Source organism: Chelonia mydas, chromosome 3 (genome assembly GCF_015237465.2).
Source record: "Chelonia mydas isolate rCheMyd1 chromosome 3, rCheMyd1.pri.v2, whole genome shotgun sequence".
NCBI lineage: Eukaryota > Metazoa > Chordata > Testudines > Cheloniidae > Chelonia > Chelonia mydas.
The window spans coordinates 96,593,493-96,616,027 of NC_057851.1; the positions used below are offsets into that span (position 1 = coordinate 96,593,493).

Below are 22,535 nucleotides of genomic sequence, written 5' to 3' on the forward strand. Positions count from 1 at the left end.
CTCTGCCTACAAAATCGGTATCTCTGGTCACCCTAAAATAAGTACACCTTTGAGAAGAGATGCAAGAAGCAGTGAAAAGTGGGCAGAAGAATAAATACACGAGTGAAGAATTCTGACAGGATTACACAAGTCAAGAAAGCTAACAGAAATGGTAGGTGTGACAGAGTGGGAATTTTTTATAATATTTTGTATGAATATTGTGCATGCCTCAGTTTCCCTTGCGTGGGGCCTGGTTAACTAGGTGGTGGGAAAAAGTTTTTCTTTGTTGAGATGCAGAGATACAAGTTTGACTGACTCCTAGCGGCCTGTGGCATGCGCCCCCATGACTATGGAGAGTCTGAGAAGACAATGGCCACTCCAATTGCCCAGACATCTGGCACCTAGCAATTAATGACAATGGATGATCCACCCTACTTAGGAAGCCAGCCAGGTTTGACCAGCTGGAAAAGGGTTGCGGAGGGCATAGTGACAATGTTTGCCTGGAAACAAGAACAAAGGACTGAGGAGGGGCCAGGTGGGGGTGTTAAGTGTTGGCTGCTGGAAGAGGATGCTCCAGGACTGGAACTAACAAGGGGTCAGATGGCTCTGGGACAGACCAAGATTGATTATGCTGTCTATGTTAACCAAGGACTTTCTACCCTGCATTCCAGACTGCTAATAAACCCTTCTGCTTTTACAACAATGGCTGAGAGTCACTGCAGGTTAAGATGGGAGAGTGCATTGCTCCCTTTGGGTGTACTCATGTGGACTCGCTGGAGGAAGCTCATGGTGTGAAGCAAGGGTGCTGAATGTGCCAAGGTTTGATCTAAGGAGGCAGTGAAGCCAACTGGCTTATTCTAGTGAGATGTGACCCTAAAGTGGGTCTGGCACACTGAAGGGGTCCTCCCAGGGACTGTTTCAGAGCTGTTCCAGAGCATTGGACCTGTATAACCATGACAGTAGCACACCACAGAGAGATGCCCACAGGAACTTGAAAGCAGAAGCAGCAGCTGTATGGGTATGGATGAATCACTTTAATATTACAATAATCTATAAAGGTAACCACACTTTTACTGGGAAAAAATAGAATCTAATTACCCTAGAAGATGATGGTAAACTATTAAAATCTCATATCTGGGGCAGTATGAGCAGATATGGAATTGACACTGTACCAAGAACAATATCTATATGTAAACATCTGATTTTAAACATTTGTTTGGCTCGAAGTTGCAAAATAATTACTCAAGAAAGTTTTACTGACTTAGTGTAAACCAAGAGGAGAATGCTTTGGAGTGTACATTACAAGGGGAGATTGTCAAAGGCACAAATATCAGTTAGGTGCCTAATTCCCATTGAAAGTCAATGAGAATTTAAACTCCTTATTTTATCAGGTCCCTGGGAAAGTGATTTATGCCTGTGCTCTTTTGCAGAGCAATGCTCTGACCTACACCTCTCAGAAGCCAGTCACAAAGACTTAGAGCAGGAATAGCAGAAAGCGTCTTTTACAAAGAAGATGCTTGGGAGTTTACAGCAGAGTCAGAGCTCACTGTTACCCACGGTTTTCAGAACCCAAACCTGTGGTAACTTAACTGTTTCACTCCAGGCGATGTCAGGTTTAAATCAATGGGAACACAGCACTTCCTACTGATGAAAGATTGGTACAAGCAAGCATGATCTTATCTAAAACTACTGTTGATTAGATTTAAGCACACAGACATAAACAATAGGTTTAGAACATCCAATAAGTACCTTAAATTCTGAGATGGTATTGAGTAATTAGTAGCAGGCCAGCGATGGGGGGAGGGATAGCTCAGTGGTTTGAGCATTAGCCTGCTAAACCCAGGGTTGTGAGTTCAATCCTTGAGGGGGCCATTTAAAAATCTGGGGCAAAAATTGGGGATTGGTCCTGCTTTAAGCAGGGGGTTGGACTAGATGATCTCCTGAGGTCCCTTCCAACCCTGATATTCTATGATTCTATGATGGCTGGTCGCTTCCCAGCTGTGGCGTATGGGGTCAGAAAAAAGTCTCAGGATAGCTTAAGAGAACTGCTCCAAAGCACTCTATTATCTAGTCTCTTTATAACTATTTTTTACAAAACACATAGCTCATACTGACCCCTACTGGGTCATCACTTCTCCTAACTTCAATCAACAAAACACTAACAATCTTAGCCATAATAAGCTTCTACATCAAAAGGCACCCAAACTCAAGGTCTCCATGCACTTTTCTTTCAATCTCATAATTTGCTGACTCTTCTCCCCTCCTTCCATTCTGATTAGCAGAAACTGCAAGCCTGCAGCTAATATTTGACCTTGCCTCCAAAAGCCTAGCTTGTCCAAATTAACCCTTAACTATGTGGTGTTCTTTTTATTAATTCATGATGGCTGAATGCACACAATATGGTTGCAATTAGCTTGATTAAGTTCTGTGGTAACACACCCCTCAATTCTGGGGTAATACTCACCAGAGCACTCTTGGAAAAAGACTAGACTATTCTGAGAGGGTCCTTAGTGCCTGAATCAAAATGATATCTCATGGACTGGTTTTATATGAAAAGTTTCAGGCGAGTGTCCCTTGCCTTCGGAGTTCATTTGGAAAGTAATCTATAGGTTGAGCACTTCAGCAATATGCCCCTCACCCAGACAAAATAAACATGCTATCACTAAGAAGCATGGCTGCCTCACATGAGCAGCAGTATTTAAAACTGGAGGATTTGGGCTCAGTCATTACAGCTGGAACTCAGTACCTAGTATATTTAAAAAAAAAAAACCCCAAACAAAAACAAAACCAACCAACCAACGTTATCAAAAGACCTGTCAACTAACTACAACTAAAGTGGTTGAGTTCAACTAAAGTAACTGCTAACTCACTGAGATAATATACAAACAAAGCTAGCCAAGTTGCAGGAGATAAAGAAATCCCCATGTGCAGTAAGAAGGAACTGAGGGGCGGCTGGCCTTGCCCCACCCTTTACGCCACCAGTTTGAGTGTGTGTGGGGGAATGGTGTGACATCACTCAGGGTGCAGGCACAACCCAATGCAAGTGGCTAGCCAAAGGATTTCAATCTCGAGAGCATGGGGCACATGTGTTCCATTGTTGGTAAGTATAAGGACAATCACTCAAGGAAGAACATGAGATACTTTACAAGGGTGCAGAGGAAGATTAGTTCATATCTGTACAGTGCTATGAAAACGTAAATATTGTGTACCCACAATATATTGTATAACACCACCACCACTTAAGGTCCAGTATTTCCATTCTAATAGATCTTTAATTTTGAACAGCTTCCTCAAACCTTTACTATTTACAGTGGTTTATTGAAAATAGATTTTGATCTGAACAAGTCATAAGGGTTTTAAAAAGACTGCACATATGCATCAATTTTTTATGCATTCATATGAATGTTGAGTAGAATTTTTCAATTAATATACAAATACATATGGAATATGATCTATATGCTGATTCTATAAGATCTTTTAATGTATACACTGAATGCAGGAAGGCTTCACTACAGCCACTGCCTCATTTGCACCAGTGTATCATAGCATATTTAGTGTTTTAGCTGACAGGATAAACAGTGTACAGTGAATAAAATGGGGTCACTCAATGAGCAGCAAAAGTAACAGCAGTTGGCTCATTCACTCCACACCAACCAACATGGAAAGTGAAAAAGGCAGTGGTCTTGTGGAAATAATAATACAATCAGATATTTAGAGAGAGTACACCATAATGAATAGGCACAAAGAGGGCAGAAAATAAGTCTGTGAAGGTGATCTGCACTTTGCCCTATCCAACTTATAACTGTTTTTCTTCATAACCTTGATGTTCTTTTAACATAAATTTTTGGTGCTTGGGAGTAGCAGAGAGCAGAACAATCACAGATGAGAATCAGGCCTTGTATCCTAGTTCTACTTCCTTCCACTGATTGTTCAGAGAGATGGAAGAGTCTCTGTGTATGTCAGTTTAAATAAGGGAAGGAGAACACTTGGTAGAAGCATATTCTGCCAAGAGAAAAGTTAGAATGACAATGGCAATGAAGTTTTAAGGCTGTGTTGGAGGAGGTGACTCAGAAGTCTGAATATGAGTCGCAAGGCTCATGACATAGTTGACAGTTACTATTATTTATTCTTTGTTGTTTATTTTAACGGAGCTGATAAAGATAACAATGAGGAGTAAAGTATTTAACCTGATGTAAAGAGCCATCATCAGATTATGTTCTTATTATACAAGAAGATACGGAAGATCAAAATTCTTTATTATTAAGGGCAATGAATAATAGAACAAGTACAATTATTAACTGGCTAAAGAGATTTTCTTGTACAATTATGAAGTAATGGTCATTTTGTTATTCAGCCCCAGTTTGGGGTTCTTAGCAAAGTAAGATCATAAACTAATCTCCAGAATTACTCCTTGCCAGAAAAAAAAGGAGAAGCAGAAGAGAAAAAGTAGCACAGAGTACAGAAGGCCAAAGAAAAGCCTGAAAGGTAGGTAAAGGGGATAGCAAATGAATGATAGGACAGAGAGGAAAGGGTGGGTGGGGGGGGAAGAGAGAGAGAATCCTACCCCTGGGTTACTACATGATAAAGATATAGGTAATGAGTCAGTAATACAAGAAGCCTATAGGTCCAAGCTTAAATTCTGAGTATAAGAATGAGGTCAAGCATCTTTACCATAGTTATTCAGTATAGTTAGCAGAAGGGAATTAACCAGCAGTCACCCTAAGTCACAAGATGGCATACAACAGAGTTTTGCAATATCTGATTTTGCTGAAACTAAGTATAAAACTGCTGATAGGTAACTGCAACAAGCCAGCTGGTACCAGTTTAGGGTATTTTTAGATAGGAACGACAGCAGATGCCCAACCACATATTGCTATAGCAACCAATTGATGTATATGCGTATAAGCTTGGGATAATTAATATACTAACCTATAGGATAAGGACACCCCAACATTATTACGGTGAGCAAGTTTAGATATGGAAAAGGATGGACATTCTTGTACATATTCATGGCAGCCATTAAGGCCTATACAACAACTAAGAGAATGTTAGGTGTCCTTATGGATGCTCCACTCTAGGCGCGTATGCACCTCAGACTGGAGATTTTAGGTAGCAGTGTCTGTTCGGCTGAGCACATGTCTCCTGCAGCCTCTTGCCCAGCACCATGGATATATAGAGCTGCACGGCTGAATTGCCCTCAATTCCTTCTCTTCTGCAGAGCTCCACTGTAAAGAACTCCGAATCAGAAAGGAGGAGGATTGGTAGTGGAGCACTCATAGGGGGACATCTCGAAAAGCCAGTTTCTGCACAGGGTGAGTAACCTTCTCTTTTTTCTTCTTCAGTTAGTATCCCTATTGGTGCTTCTAGCTAGGTGACTACTGAGCAGTACCCTCTATGGAGGGGTGGGGCTTCAGAGTTGAGTCTAATATTGAAGATAGTACAGTAGAGCCAAACATGGCATCAGAAGCTTAGGTGTGGGTAACTGCATAGTGTTCACAAAATGCATGAATGGAGGTCCAAGTCATGGCTCTACATATTTTTGTGATGGGAACATCCTTAAGAAAGGCTACTGAAGTAGAAAAGGATCTCATGGAGTGAGTTAATACACTAGAAGGAGGCTGAAGATCATGAGACTGATAGCAGTAGGTAATGCAGTCAGATATCCATCTAGAGTGTCTTTGCTTGGAAACTGGAGATCCCTTAGTTCTGTCCACAATGGAGAGAAACAAGCTGGGAGATTTTTCAAAGGGCTTAGTCCTGTCTAGATAAACGGCTAATGCCCTCCTTACATCAAGTGTATATAATGCCGCATCTCCTTTATCTTGGTGTGACTTAGGGAAGAAAACTGGAAAATGGCTAGGTTGATTTATGTAGATGTCCAAGGATACCTTTGGTAAGAACTTGGGATGTGGTCACAAGATGACCTTATCCTTAAAAAAAGGCTTTGAAGGGCATATATGCCATCAGAGCCCCATTGCTACAACTCTTCAAGCAGAAATAATGGTTACAAGATAGGCTGTTTTCATAGATGAGTATAGAAGGGAGCAGGTAGCCAGAGGTTCAAAGGGGGGGAGGGGGCCTTGTATGGAATCTGAGCACCAAGTTGAGATCCCATGCCAGTGTAGGGTATCTGACTTCTGGGAAGCAGTTCTCCAGTCCCTGGAGAAACCTCCTTGTTGTAGGCTCCCCAACCCAAAAGGTATGCATCTGTTGTTATTACTGATGTTGGAGATGGTTGAGCAAAGGAGACCCCTGCACAAACACTGCGAGGGTCCTTACACCAGTCGAGGGAGTTTTTCATAACTCAAGGCACCAAGACTAGTTTGTTCAAACTGTTCAAAACTTTAACAATTACTTTAACTTTAACAATTACAAATCTTCCCTCCATGTCTGTGTCAGCTGATAGGATTTGTGTGCTCAGTTTTTTATGGAACAGGATTGACACCTCCACTCTCTTAGACTTGGCTGAGTAATTACTACAAATGCAGTCACCAAGCCAGCCTTTAAGCTTTTCAGCCTCAGACTCAATGCGGTGTGCTTCATGGAGAAATAGAAAATCAGCTTTCAAGTTTCCTAAGTGAGACATCTTTTATCCCCTTTCAGAGGCTGACATTCCTTTTATGTTCCAAGAAACACATGTAAGTAAATTAGCCATAGGTATTCAAGGCGCGAAGTGTCCCAGCAAACATTTTCTGCTGTGCCCACCAAAACCCAGGGCTATGGGTAGGGTGAAGTGTATCTAGGGGAATTCATGAGTTGAGACAGAGAAGAGAAGCTAGAGGGGCTTAGCATTAGTTGAGGGCTTGGGGGCTGGGGAGCAACAGGCTCTTTCTAGGACCAGGTTTGTATCAAGGTGTGAGGAAAGCATCTTGGACAAAAATTCTACTAGCTTGTCCTTTTCTACTTCCACAGGGTAGCCAGCCACTCTCAAATCTTCTGGACCGGTCCTCCAGGTTACTGATTTCATCATGTAGCTTTTGGATCAGACATTGTTTGTCTCTAGTGATCCTAACAGAGCCCACATGGTCTTCTAAAGTAGAGGTTCTAATTTTTGCCCTCCCAGTGCTGGAGGATAGCCTCTGAAAACTCAGCTGGTGTGGTGCAGTCGCAGCTTTAATTTCAGAGATATCCTTGATATTTCCTTAAAGCAGGATCTGTTCTTTGGATATCTACTTTCGAATTTTGTAGACTTGATCCAGGCCTACTAGGCACTCCTTCTTGAGTGCTGCCATGCTGCCCTGAGCAGGGCTGAAAGAGATCCTCTGTTTCTTTGTGATTTGTGGGGAACCCGGGGAGAGAGATGGGTTAAAAACCAGGTCAATTTGCTACTAGGATGTTAAAGAACAGAACGAACCACCCAGAGACAAAAAAACTGTGACCTTAATATAGTGGATGTCGGTGGATTTTTGTGGGCCTGAGCAGGAACTCCAGATCTAGGCATCCATTTTCCCCTGCTGGCTCCCAGAAGTCCTGTGTTTTAGTCTAATTCCATGCTTAACATTTCTTCATTAAGCGATTGGGGAAGTAGACATACCAATGTTATTTTTAAATATCCACAATAATTACTTGTAATGGGTGTAGTAACCCTTTGAAAAAAAGGTCTGGCTTAGCAAAATTTGTATTTACTCTACAAAGCTTTTTCAAAAAGATTTACAGCTCACGATGTTAGCACACTGACAGTATCACTGCTAAAAAAGGTTATTCCACCCCCCAAGAAAACACAAACAGCAACACATTAGGAATTGCAGAAAATGCTTTTACAAAGCACCTGGGAATAGGTGTAATATAGTTGGCACTCAACACACATGAATCTGTAGAATTGAGTTGCAAATTTCATAAAGTCTGATTAACAACATTCTAGGCATGCAGATGTTAGCATTTTCTAAAGTTATAAACTGAACTTAGAAAGCAGCAAGATGCAATGAAACAGTCACGTAATACATATCATCACCTTCTCAGAATCTCTTACCCCCATCAAGACTCCTGGAGACACGTTTGCTTGAGGTGCGCTCAAAGTACGGAGCTGGTCTGTCTATAAGGTTGCTAGCCTGCTGTGTCTGTGCTTGAGTACGGCCACTGTAGCGGAACTTGGAACCCAAGGTCAGGAATTTCGCCTTAGGAGGAGGCTGTTCTGGTGATACAAGTCTAAAAAACAAATATGAGATTAAAAGTCATTTCGCTAGTTTTAGTAAATGCTTTAGCGCAGCACTTCGTAACTGCTCATCATACTATGAGTTAATTTGGAAAGGAAAATTGTTTAATGATAAAATTCAAGCTTCAGATAAAAATAGCATATAAGATCGTTAAAAGTTGGTCTTATCTTGCAAAAAAGTACAAAGAAAATTAAGCTACAAGTATCAAAATAACTGAATTTAATAAATTTTGCAGTGGATTACACTTATTGTTTTAATTTTTTTTTTGCTTTAATTGCTAATCATGATATTCAGAAATTTGCTATTGGTCTGCCAGATCACTGAGAATTAGCAAGGTTCTACTGTATTTCAACAATAGAAATTAGTGACACTAGCAGCAGTTAATAGCATCTGGCTAAAAGATCAATGCTCTAGAAATTAGAAGATTGGTGTTTTCATTTAAGATACTGATAATTGAAAAAGATTAAAAGTTCTGTTTGAGCAAGGCAGAGGGAAAAAGCCAGTAATGGTCCAGCAACATACAAAAATGATAACATGCTAAATCCTTGGAAAATTACTCAAAGCATCTCAACGGATATAGATCTTACATTATTTGTTTGGTGCCCACAGCTTTAGCATTCAATGCCTATACCAACTTTAAGGTTTTTCATGTTGCAAACTCTGACAGTTCCAGAACTGTGGTCTATGAAGAACTGGCTGGTCATGTGATACTGAGTCTCTGTTTCTAGCTACTTCTTTTGATATCCAGGATCTTTATTGCAAAAGAGAGAGATCTATTACTTGAAGTAGTTGGATGAGGAGCAGCCAGCCTAGTTGTCACTGTTACATATTAGAAGAGAAGAAACAGGAGGTGACCACCAAAAGGACTGGAACTGGTGGCACAGCAAGGAAGGAATGTCCAGAGAAGCAGGGGGATGAGAGAACCAGATGCCTAGGCATAGGCAAAGTATGCTGGGACAGACCATAAATGCAACAGGGAATCCAAAAAAGAAAAAACAAAGAACAAAATAAAACCCCAGGGGAGAGGGAGATAAAGAGTAGAAGCATGTTCCTTAATACTTTGTCATGCAAGCAACTGCTTTAGATGCCATATGGCTATTATGCAAGAACTAGTATGAAAATAAATTTCCTTGTGGACAATCTTCTCTACTAAGCTGTGATCCACATTGCACTAAGTTTGGGATAACCTGAAATCAGAGAAACAATGCTGTCTCAAAAAATGGAGAGCCTATTAATTCCTGAATCTTGCAGCACAGAATCCACATTTATCTACAAAGGTTCTTGCTGCTGCCATTTCCAATCTGGTCCCTTTTAGAGACTTCCCTACTGCAATATTTGAAACCTTTAGAAGTCCTCTGTGAATTTAGATAAAGCATCTGAGCATTCCCTGTAGCTTTTGCAAATTCCTCAGGAAGCATCTGAGTTTAGAATATATTTTTAAGATCTTCCATTGATTGAAGGGATTCCCTCCTCAGGTAAGTAGGCAAAAATGATGGCCATCTTAATGAAAGGTTAATTTGCACACCCTCCTATTTTAGGATGCTTGTACAGCAGAACTACTAAACATCTTGTCTTCCTTCTTTGGCTGCGAGGACAGCCTTATACCACAATCCTGTCTGAATAATTTCTGTAAATTCTCATTGACAATACAGTGTTTCCTAAAGTAAGTCTATTATGGAATGAGGAGAAAGGCGGCAGAGAATACATTCCCAGGGTTGTTACTGTTCTTTGTTTTCCAATGTTGGCAAGGCTACAGCATTAACTTCCATTTTTATCCTCTACCCTGCTGAGATAAACTTTTAATAAGGAAAAAACAAGAGAGCTAATTACTTCCTGATTAAGGGTATTTTAAAGGATATTTTATATTTCAAGCTTAATTATATGTAATAACCGACAAAGCTATGGTTATAGCAGCGCAAGAAGTTCTGGGAAGACACTGAAAAAAATAAAAATTTCAAATACAACATCACAAGTACTATATGCTTTAATTTATACATGGGTATACATGCACAGTCTTTCTGTATATGGTAAGGTTCAAGGCTGAAGACAGACTACCTGCGAAGAGCAGAGTAGATACCCAGTTTGACAGTAGCTCTTAAAGTGGATTGTTACTTACTGGAATGTAACTGGAATTCTATACCGTTTGAATTTCCATAAATATTATAAAAGGCACAGATTGGCCTGTTTTCATATTTAATAGTGTATGTACAAAGTTTGGAGAGTCATCTTTTAAACTAAAAGGGATACCATCCAATATACAAAGCTTATGTTAACACACATCTTCAGTTATCTAAAAGGAATTACTAACCTTATGAAAAGAGTTTTCCTTAAACCTAGAAGTTGAATTGTATGTGTGAATTACATGCAAAATTCACTGTCATGTAGAATGCACAGAACACGTGGCACGAGCAGAGAAAAAACATTAAAAAATTTTGGGCTGTAACAGTTGTGATCCTGTTTATTTCTGGCATTCAATGAGAGAAAAGAGATCAGGATTTATTTATTTTATTATTTTAAAATCCTGATGAGAGGTTCTGGGGATTTTCTGCCTGATGACATCAGTGGAAGTACATGATGGTGAGAGTATTTGAAGCTTAGTACTTGTTATAATACCATCCCTGACTAGAAAAATCTATTTCTGGTTGGAATGAAACCCAATTAAATTATGTTCTATTTCTGTGGAAAGATTTTCTGATAAATATAAAATGTCACTGAAAACATTTACAGTTGCAAATTACCTTTTAAAAATCTAAGCTGATCAGCTACTATAGATGTAGCTCAATTAAGGATTCTTTCCTATTTTGGACTAGATACTAATTTAATAATGACAAAATATAAATCATCAAGCAAATTTCAAAGTAACTATTGCAACGGTATGAATCATTTCAAGAACATTGATTTATCCCAGCCATGCAGCAGAGTGGCCTGTGCTACATGTCACTTCTGGTCATAGATTGCACTCACCAAATGATTAGATTTTCTTAACTTCATTTTCAGTTTGAGAAAATCACGTATCACATATTGACAGTGCATTTTTATTAATTAGACAACCTTCCATGCCTTATATGTTTGTGAGGTTTATAGTGTCAAATGTAAAATTTTTTGAGACAGGTGTGACGCTCTATGAACTGCTTTCAAACAGGAATGCTTTCTAAATTATGTATTTAATGAGTGATTCACAGCTGAAACTTAACAGTGCAAATGGCAAACCAGGATTTTCTTTAAAAAAAACTAGAGGAGGTATGGCTGAGAGAAGAGAAATTCCAGTTTCTACTGCCAATTAATATAATGGGCCCAAAGCCACACAAATATTAGAATCATAGAAATTTAGACCTGGAAGAGACCTCAGTAAGTCATCTACTCCACTCCCCTGCACTGAGACAGGAACACCTAGACAAGTGTTTGTCTAATCTCTTCTTAAAAACCTCCAATGGGGGAGATTCCACAACTTCCCTAAGTAATTTGTTCCAGTGCTTAACTACACGTATAGTTAAAAGGGTTTTCCTAATGTCTAACCTAAATTTCCTTTGTTGCAATTTATGCCCATTATTTCTTATCCTGCCCTCAGAGGATAAGGAGAACAATTTATCACTCTTTTTTGTACAACCTTCTACATACTTGAATATTATTATGTTCCCCCCTCAGTCTTCTCCAGACTAAACAAAACCAGTTTTTTCAATCTTTCCTCATAAGTCATGTTGTCTGACTTTTAATAAATTTTACTGCTCTCCTCTGGACTTTCTCCAATTTGTCCAAGTCTTTCCCAAAGCGTGGTGCCCAGAACTGGACACAATACTCCAGCTGAGGCCTTATCCGCACTGAGTAGAGTGGAATAATTACATCTTGTGTCTTGCTCACAAACACTCCTGCTAATACATCCCAGAATGATGTTTGCTTTTTTCACAACAGTATTACCTTGTTGACTCATTTAATTTGCGATTCACTATAATCGCATCGTTCCCATTAGAAAATATACATCTGCCACAAAAAGCTGTCTAGTGAGATGGCTCTATTATTTAACTGCTTTTATGTTCACTACAAGGTTTATGAGACTGTATACTGTCAATCTGGAGTAATCTCACATTACCCACTTTCAAATATTCCAAAAGGTAGAAGGAGCTGAAAAATATTAGAGGAACATGTCTGTTCATAGGAGGCTAAACAACAATTGCAATATATCTCAACTAAATTTATTTGTGAGCAGGTTTATTTTCTGAAATACAGCACAGTGAATTGTTGGTGTATATTTTTTCTGAAGAAAGCATTAACAAGGGCAACTTGTTCACTCGTTGTGACAAATACTGCACAAAAATACACGCTGTCCTTTCACTTGATAGATTCTGGGGTGCTACAGTGTAAATGCAAGTATACAATTTAATCATGTACAGCAAGATTTACGGTTTTCAGGAGAAATCTGACAGTACATTTGAAAATAAAGCATTCTTTGAAAGTATGGGAGGGCAAACAAGATATCTCAATACAATTAGCAAGTGCATATATTCCCATAGAAAAGTGGTTATATTCTTAATGTAGTTATAGTTGGGTATATAACTAGCATGCAAACTAGAGCTGGACAAATAAAAGATTTTTTGGTTTGCTGGAAATTCTGAAAAATTGAAAAAAGGTTATTTGTAGGTCAAACTGAAAAGAAAATTTTGTAAAAAATCCCTGAAAATCAAAAAGTCTATTTTTTTTTAAATCTGGGTCAAGATGAAATGTTTTGTTTTGACAACTTGAAATTTTGTTTCATTTTTGGGCTTTTCTACAAAAGCTAAGGAGGACAAGAGTCACGAAAAGAAGCAGGAGCGGGGGAGGAGGCTCTCCCCTTAATCACCTTTGGCCCAGTGATCTGGGTACTCACCAATTCAATTCCCGCTTCTGCCTCATGAGGAAAAGGGATTTGAACTTCCGTCTCCTAAATTGCAGGAGAATGGCCTCGCTACTGGGCGATGGGATATTCTGGCATGAGGTTTTCTCATTCTCTACTATTGAACCTGTTCTACTTTTTATAAATAGCATTTGGAGCAGGGGCTTGAACCTGCATCTCCGACATCATGGGTGAGTGCTCTAAGTAGCCAACTATAGAGCCATTTTCACTCTCATTCCCTGCTCTAATGACTAAGAATTGCCATTATGAATGACAATTGATAACCACTAGGCAAGGAAAGAGTGTGAGAATTACTCTATAGCCTTCTCGTTAGAGCACTCACGTAGGATAAGAGGAGGTCCCTGCTCCAACGATGAGAGCAGTCTTTAGCCAGTACACACTGAAAAAGATGGCAGCACATGGTCCCACCTACTACTGCATATAGTGCTCAGTGATAAGAGGACCTGATGCTTAACAAGGCCTCATATCCAAACAGTAGCTGGGTTCTTGCAAGTTTCGGTTTCCTCTTAGGTGTTCAGCTGCTGCACAAACTGAAATCTTAGAGAGCTACACTCTTACTCATGCAGATCTGGATGGTCAATTAGGAATTGAGCTATAAATTTGAATTTAATTAACCTTTTATCTAAGATATTACAAATTAATAGTCCAGGATCAGTGATCTATGTGTATTTTTCACGTTTCAATGGGAGCTAGAACTGGATGGAGCTAAAACAAGTGGAGAAAATATAGTCTCTCCCACACACTTTCCTGAGAAAAATAAAAATAGTTTTGACTTTTAGAAGAAGGAGGATAAGACTTCCTGAGTATTTACCTGTAGAAAGTATGGTGCTCCACACAAACCTTCCATAACCTTTTAGCAGCCCGATGGTTTGGCAATTTGAACCCAATGGTACTTTCAAACTGTTCCAGCTGGAAAGGAGCCACAAAATAAATTAACACATTTCCTGAAAGCTGGCCAGGTTAGCAGAATGAGTGAGTTCAGACATTTCCATTACCGCGACAAGCACTAATTCTCCTTTCTTGAGGCTCAAAATGTCTCAAGTTTTCCATACTTCTAATATAATTGCACCGGGTGGACTACTCATGCAGGGTAATAATCACATCACTTCCTAGCTGTACTTACTAATGACTCTTCTTTGGGAAAAACCAATAGTGCCTTAGATTTCTCAACAAGTTTCATGACTAGCTGCCCAGAATTTAAAAAAAAAAAAACATACTGCAAAAAGCCAATTGTACTGAGAATTGTAGCAGCAGCCATGCACACTTTCTCCCCTTTGTCCACTAAATACTGTACTAGGCAGTGTTCAAGCTACTAAGTTTGTCACAATTTCTAAGCCAAAAATGTTATGTAAATGCAAGTACACGATGTACACGTGAATGGACAATATGTCTAAGATGAACCACAAGACATGTAAAGAGCGAGAGATATCTTTTTCAAATTAAGATTTCATATTAATCACATCATCTACTGAAATATAGCAATCTCCATTAGCACTGCTAACAGTTCACAGCATTTAATGAAAAGCTACTTATATTTTTAATTGACTTCAAGTAAGTAAATAAAAGGAACTAGCTAGTTAATAAGGATTCATTAATTAGAATACCACATATAAGTTTTTGGTATGACTGGTCGCCTATGAAGAGGATTCAGAGATCCCTTATTCTCAAACAGGTGCGGATATAAATCCCACATTTGAACTCTGTCAGAACACCTGCTGGGGAAGTTTGGAAAACATTATCTTGCTGTTGGGCTGAACTTTAGCTTTCACTCTTGAACAGCAGCAGAAAGGTTGGCCAATATTTTCTATAAAACATCTCAAGCTGTTTATGAACAGAACTGCAAGAAATGAAGAAAAGCCCTACTTACCTCTGCTGGCCTGACTTTTATGTAGAAGTTACTGCGTTTATAAGAGATTTTCAAAATTTTGGGCCAAGCAAAACGGTTGATTCGAAGTCTATCCTTGTAAATGAGTAGCCCATTAGCGCATACACCCAGCATGATGTCTACACCTTCAGAATCCTACCGCAAATGAGAATTTTAGACAAAATTTAAATAATGATATTTCATGGAGTTCATTATGTTAATACACTTGGGAGGAGGGATGTCTATTACACTGGTTTCATGCTGAAATTACAGTAATGCCAAATGGGTTTGCAAAGAAAAGGTACACAACAGCAGGAAAAATCTGCATTTATTAATCTTAGAAACAAGGTTGGGACTCCTGCAATGGTTTAGCATTCATCAGTCCAGTCCGCAGTGACAAGACATCTGTGTACACATGCTGCAATTTTGGAAAACATACCAATGTTATGGTGAGGGGGAGGCATATAAAAACCTAAATCAGAAATTTATCAGCAGTAGAGATGTGATGGATATTAGCAAACATTTCAGTAAGCATTAAAGGAAGAAGAAAAAATGAAAGGCCTTGTAAACTTTACAGATTTTATCAAAAATACAGCAGGTTGGTTATATCATATTGTGCAGTTATATATAACTATTACTTCAATTAAGATGGAGAAAAGTGGATATTTGGCTGACAATGTCAGCTTAGCCACTTCAATCAAGGTGCTGGCAGATAGCATTTTAATCATTTTGGCCCAATGACAATGTCTGATCTCAGTTTACCAGTTTACAGAAGCAAATACTTACTGATAGGACTTGCATGTAATGCAAATCTGAGAAGAGACTTCCCCATGTTATAGCACAACAAATACCAACATCCTCCCAACCAACCGGCAATAATACGAAGTGCTGACATCCAGCTGTCACTAAATTCTAGACTGACTGGCAGAATTCTTAAGGGCTGCAAACTGTTCTCATAAAATAGAGTTCTTGTCAGAGCTTTTACTGGCCATGAGAAATCGCTGTGGAGTAATTGCAAGCATTAGAACCACTGAGAGTGAAAATTCTTAAAGCCATTCAAGACACGAGTGAGCTGGCATCATGAACTTCTATTAGTGGTGGAAATAAGGTTGCAGATGTATTTACCATACACCTCCAGTAAATACAAGAGTACCTACATCAAATGTTTCCAAGACCAACTGGGAAAGGCCATTAATAAAATTACAAAAGAATTTGACAAGACCCAACTACCTTTCCAAGTTCCACTGAATAAAACAGAAGGTTTCTCTAGTATTTTTACACTATTCAAAAAATTTAGCTTTAGCGTCTCTTTTTAAATATTGGATTATTCATTCTTAATCCATTAAATGAATTTTGCTACTGATTTTCTGAGAACATTGATTTTTTTAAATTGGATTATACTCATTTTTGTTTACTTTTAAAACTTAAAATATCAATAGAAATGGAAGTTAATTTCCAACCATCTAGAGTAAAAATCTGTACTTAACACCCACTGGTACAAAAAAACACTACAGACATTTTAGGCTCCAATTTGCCTCTCCAAGCCTATCACTGGAATAAACATTTGATATTTAAAACGAACTTAGTTGCTCCTAAGAATAAAGAATATTTTCCCAACCTGTAAGTATGGAGCCACATGGGTTAAATAATCCTTGACTGAAGATAAACTCTCAGAGTCCCTATACCTGTAAACTGAATAATTAACATGACTGCCAGATAGTATAGCAGTTGAAGGGCTTGCATTTAAGTATCCTTAAGCGTACATATATCTTCAGGTTGAGTGGTCCACGTTTATTGCGTTCTGTAGCGGTAAGTATTTTTCAGAGAAATTAGTTCAATACCTTGGCATGATGTAAATCCACTCCATACATGGAAAGCCTCTTGGCATTTTCTAAGAAATGAGAATCTGCCTGTGCTGGAGTCAAGCCCCTAGAACCATTAAAAGATACCTTCAGTTTACTGTCAAAAATAAATATCAAGATAATAAAACCAAGTGAAAGTAGCTACATTTAGGGTATGCTAAATATTTCAGATTAGAAGAGTCTAAATCATGAGTACTTTTGCACTTCTGTATTTCTCGCCCCAAAATCGTATGTATATTCTCACTAATGGTATATTATATTTACTTAGTAGCATTTACTATCTTTAGTGTTACAAAAGAGTTTTAATTATAACCTACTCAAACACTGCCCCGCCCCAAACACTTTTTTCATTTCAAAGAACTGGCTTCCATTTTGCCCTCACTTCCTCTCCCCCAAAACACAATCAAGGATCTCTTCCATGACTCGCTATAACTTGATCAGTATTTTTTTATGAAGTTATGAGATTGAAAAGTCACTTTGGATCATGTTAAACAGTCATCTGCTGAGTTTCCCAGTCCTCTGTGACACTGGAGTAGATGTTCTCCCTAACTGCCCTGACAGAAAGGTTGTGGCTAGCACCGTTTTATTTTCAATTCTAAAGATCTTAAAAAAAACCAACCAACCAACCAAACAAAAAAAACCTAAAGACACATTCACTAACTTATCAGGAAATGAGAAAGTCATGAGCATGACCATCACGGATCTCAGTGCTTTACGGGTTCTACACAATTTTTACTGCATTCTGGAATATTCCATATTCTAGTCTTTCATTTAAAAAATATTGACCCTTTTCAGTTGCCAGGTCAGATCCATAAACATTTAAAATGCTTTGCTTCCCTGGTAAGCCATCCTTGCAGAAAACTGTGTCCAGGTCAAACAGTACCACTAACAAAGGTAGAAATCTATCCTCCCCCAAGCCTTGCTGACCTATAAATTTCAGAATTTCACTGGTATCCTTTAAAATGCCAAGATCAGTAAATAAGGTATGTTTATTTTATCAAATGTCCAACACAGAAAGGTTACCTTTTCTGACCTAGACTGTACACACTTTGCTATTAACAGTACAGTATCTACAGAGCAATATATGCCAAAATTGTGGCCCATTGAAGACAGTGGTGGTTTTGCTCCCAATATAGCTCAGAATTTCATTCATTATTATTATCATCATTATTTGTATTGTGGTAATGCCTAGTCATGGACGAAGACTCCATTGTGCTAGATCCTGTACAAACTGAACAAAAAGACGGTTCCTGCCCCAAGAAGCTTAGACTCTACCTTCATAACATAGCATTTATCTAACAAAAGACGGCCTTCCTTCCGTCAGTATGAGGGGAACAAGAATAGTTTTTCCTATTGTCAACAAAACTAAAACAGTGACCATGGTTTATTTAAGGTAAAAAAAACAACACTACAAAGAGTGTATAGTTCAGGGCAGTGGGCTCTGACCTTTGGGCAATGCAAAGAAATGTATGATCTATTTTGCTGACTGAAAGCAATTGCCTATGTACTTATATTTTTCAGGTAATGAGACTTTGGGATTTTAATTCTATCTACACGTCAGTCATAAAATGGCTCCTCATCAGATTACAATGTATTTTTAATGAACCAAAGGTAGCTAGTTTAGAGACTGAATATTTGTGGCTCATTTAAATGAAAAATTTCAGATTCTGAATGTTTTCTTCATATTGTTCAAAACATCTCTGAATGAAATAAATTCAGACTATTATTCTTACAAAGCAAGTAAAAAAGCCTGTATCATGAAATATAGCTTCAAAACTTTCTCAGCTGAAACGTTTATTGCTATTTTTACTGGCTAAAGCAAGAAGCAATCCATAATTGACTTTTTTGATGGAAAGCCTACTAAGGGGCTGTAATAAACAGAAGAAAAAAAGATGACAGGAAAGTCAAACTAAAGACAAGTTCCATTTAAATACACATAAGAAAAATGTTGTAGCTATGTAATTGATGTAAAACTTTTATAGTAGTGCTAAACTTCTTCAATCTAATACAATATTATACATATCTTTAAGATCAAGAGAAATGACAGATGTAACCAAGACCATATCAACGTATTTTATTCCCACCAGGTCAGACACACCTGTGTGTTTTGTGCAGTTCTACTACTTTGTCCTCCATCTCTTTTGTTTGATTAGGTGCAAATTGGAATTCACTGATGTAATGGTTATTGTGTTCCTCTGAATCATAGTCGCCTAGCTCGGCCTGCAGAGTATATGAACCAAGGAGGGCATGGGTCACAAAAGAACATGGCAGTCGGCCAGAAGCAATATCCTGACGAAGCTGTAGGCACAGGAAATATCTGCAGAAAGAAAAAAAAGTTACTTATGGTAAACAGAAATATTCCTGCAGGATATTTGTGAGAGAACACATGCACAAAGCTGAGTAAAATCTGTCCAAACATAGTGCCAATAGTCTGTTTTAAAAAACCCAATGCACTGATAGAACCAATACACAGAGACAAAGTTCCATTTCTGATAGATCTTGTCAACTAAAAACAAAGGATTTGGAGTTACAGTTTTAATATAAGAATCAATATATCTTTCATAAATCAGTTGAATTAGAAATATTCTGGTTCCCAGTACAAATGAGCTGTATGTGTCCAGTTTTACATAATAAACTTGCTTACCAACTCTGTCATGTTCATAGTCAGGCTTGGTACAATCCATTTAAAAATGGATGATATATTTTCCCTTAACATCTAGGGTTTGGTTTTAAAACTTCAGTAATATATCTAAATTGTTTTGCACCATGTAATCCAGCCAGTCATGCCATACAACACAGGAATGCATACTATATCAATAAGCAGTGAACACTTGCATCCCTCAGATAGGTCGTATCCATGTGAGTAATTACATTTATCTTGTACCTTGCAACTCTTGTCCATAAAGCCTTGTGCTGTGCATACACAAAGTAATCTTACATGGCATACTAAACAAAAGTAAATTTTATTTTCTACTTGTTTATTTTGAATTCATAGTGAAGTTCAAATTATTGGGGATTTAGAAAATTTCAAAGATAAATCAAGGATAACACTATTTACATTAACTGAACACAATCTAAAAGCCCAACTTAATTTCCTGAAAATAGTTTTATATCGCGCATGGACACCTGAAGCTAGTTTTAGATTAACTAAACACTAATACGATTAGCTTTTCTACTACATGTAGAATGTGAGACAATTATAGACTGTATATCTAGTTTGTTTTGTATATCATGTTTGGAGTGGTCATTTTTCTCCCAAATGAGAAAGCTACTAGGTGGTGAGTTATGTAAATAATTTTAAATGAGTACCAATAAGTCCTTTATATACCACTGTGTTTGCTACATACTGTATTTAACAAATTCTATTTGATAAATGTTTGACAATTAAAAATAAATTATCTGGACTATTTCTGTATCCCCCTCAAAACACTTAAGCAAGTTACAAACCACAATTAACTGTTCAATGTTGCAACAGTAAACCAAGACAACTCTTGAAGAAAAAAATATTTCCCATTTTCTTTAAACTCTTTCTACTTTTCTCTGTTCTTAGATTCTTCCTCCTTGGTTGTCTGAAAAGCATGTAACACATGGGTGCTATCATGAAGAAACAATAAAGGATAATAATTCCACTGAGTCCCAGGTCTCACCCCAGCTCAGGACTGCTCATACTGTGAACTGGGGCAAGAAAAGCTGTGTGGTATCATCATGCAGTCACCAACTCCCACTCACTCCCTACTGGCTACAAAAAGCAGCAGCATAGCACAGTATAGTCAAACTGTGCTGTAGCAACAGACAGAATATTTAAACTTCCAGGCTATCCTAGAGCCTGTGCCCAGGATAACTATCCCAGTTTCCTCCCACACCTAGGGCCTCTATGTTCCCTTATTCTATGAGGGAGAGAGTGGGGAGAGAGAAAATCTGCAATGTGAATTCAAAACATAGGAAGCAAGTAAGTTGTTGACTTGCAGAGTGTACAATATAAAAAACACTGATTATCAAGTTTTATATTAAAATATGCATACCTGGTAATGTCTTCAGTCAATCGTGAAGGATCAGGAGGATAAAACTTCACATTAAAGGTGAATAGCCAGGGTAAACCTACAAATGGGAAATGTCTGATTATTACTCCACAGAACTTTAACGAGCAACCAAAACAAAAATCTCTTATTGGAAGATTTAAAACACTTGTGACTAGCATTTCAGCAATTAAGTCAATAAATCAATAGAAGTCAAATTTAAAATGCAAGAAATTTAAGAAATTATATGGTAAATAGAGGGAAAGTTAAAAGAAGAGTGGGTTCTCTTCAATGCCAGATAGTTACACTTGTAAACTGAAAGATCAGACCAACAGCTTAAGATAATTTATTTACATTTCTGAAGAATTTGTTACAATGTTTTTATCATCATAATTTATGAAAACATCTACAAAAGTATTTAGAGTTTTGAATTCTCAGGCAACCATAATAATTTGATTTAGCAGCTTTAAAGGTATCTTTTGTTCAAACAAGCATTTTAGAGGGTTTCAACCCTGAGCAATTTTTTTTTTTTTTTTGGCATTGATTGTGAACTAATATAACCAATGTTTTCCAGCTTCTTCCAGGGCAAGTCTCTCTCCCCTGTTGAGATAAGCTCATAAAACAACAAATTCCTTTTAATTCGGGAGACTGTAGAATCACTCATGGGGAATAAAATCTGAAAGAATTAAGGTTTGTGATGCATACACTAAAGCATGAAGCAGAAATAGTGAAGTTGTAAAGCACTTTATTTGCTAGCAAATACTGTAGCCAAAAAAATGGCTGCTCTCATTAAACATATAAAACCACATACACATTACAGTTTCTCCTATATTAGAATCATAGACATGCAAGACTGGAAGGGCTCTCAAAAGGTCATCAAGTCTAACCCCTTGCACTGAAGCAGGACCAAAGTAAACCTACACCATCCCTGGAAGGTGTTTTCCCAACCTCTTCTGAAAAACCTCCAATTATGAGGATTTCACAAGCTCCCCTAGAACCCTATTCCAATGCTTAACTACCCTTGTAGTCAGAAAGCTAATATCCCACCTAAATCTCCCTTGCTGCAGATGAAGCCCATTACTTCTTACCCTGCCATCAGTGGACATTGTTGGGGAATCATTAAAAGCAACTATCAAGACCCTAAAATAGAGACACCACTCAAAACGCATTCACAGGAAAATTTCTCACAAATAAAACTGGACTTTGAGTGAAAAAACTCATGTTTAAAGAAGATAGGAAATGTTGACATTAAAGAATCATGTTTACCATAACTCTCCCTCATATACTGACTTATAACATTGACATATAAAATGAGTAATTGTAAATAGTGAGATTAAGCACTTTGATAGCTATAGTTTTAATGATTTATAATTATGTACAGTGAACGAGTACAGATAAGATAACACTTAGGCCAAGTCATTGCTGGCGTAAATGTGGTTTTGCCAATTCTCCTTTTTCAGAAAATTGCTAATTTGCTTAAAATGTTATTGCTATCAAAACAAAGGTAACATATATTGGAAGACGTAAGTGGACATTGATGTCCCTCCTTCTTCTTTAAACTTTGATCCAGGAATTTATTAAGTTTTTAAATGTTCTTGTTTTTAACTTGTACAGAATTTTTTAAAAGTGTTTTCATTACTCAACAAAACAATATTGTTTGGAAAATAATTACTAGTTCCCAACATATGCTGCCAAATGCCTGGCGGTACTGAAAGCACCCACTTAGTTGTTATTGAACACTGACAACTCATAGGATGGTGACAAATAGTGTCA

General features: G+C 37.9%; 1 protein-coding gene across 36 annotated transcripts in view; it reads right to left on the reverse strand.

Moving 5' to 3' along the window:
* Positions 1-22,535, reverse strand: part of EPB41L2 (erythrocyte membrane protein band 4.1 like 2) — a 281,497-nt gene that overhangs the window by 43,834 nt on the left and 215,128 nt on the right. For all 36 annotated transcript variants that reach the window (XM_043542908.1, XM_037894790.2, XM_043542901.1 and 33 more), the window contains 6 exons: positions 20,769-20,844; positions 18,845-19,063; positions 16,726-16,813; positions 14,888-15,040; positions 13,832-13,929; positions 7,949-8,124 (listed from right to left, as the gene is read on the reverse strand). In XM_043542908.1, coding sequence (XP_043398843.1) covers positions 7,949-8,124; positions 13,832-13,929; positions 14,888-15,040; positions 16,726-16,813; positions 18,845-19,063; positions 20,769-20,844 — 810 coding nt within the window. The remainder of the gene's footprint in view (positions 1-7,948; positions 8,125-13,831; positions 13,930-14,887; positions 15,041-16,725; positions 16,814-18,844; positions 19,064-20,768; positions 20,845-22,535) is intronic.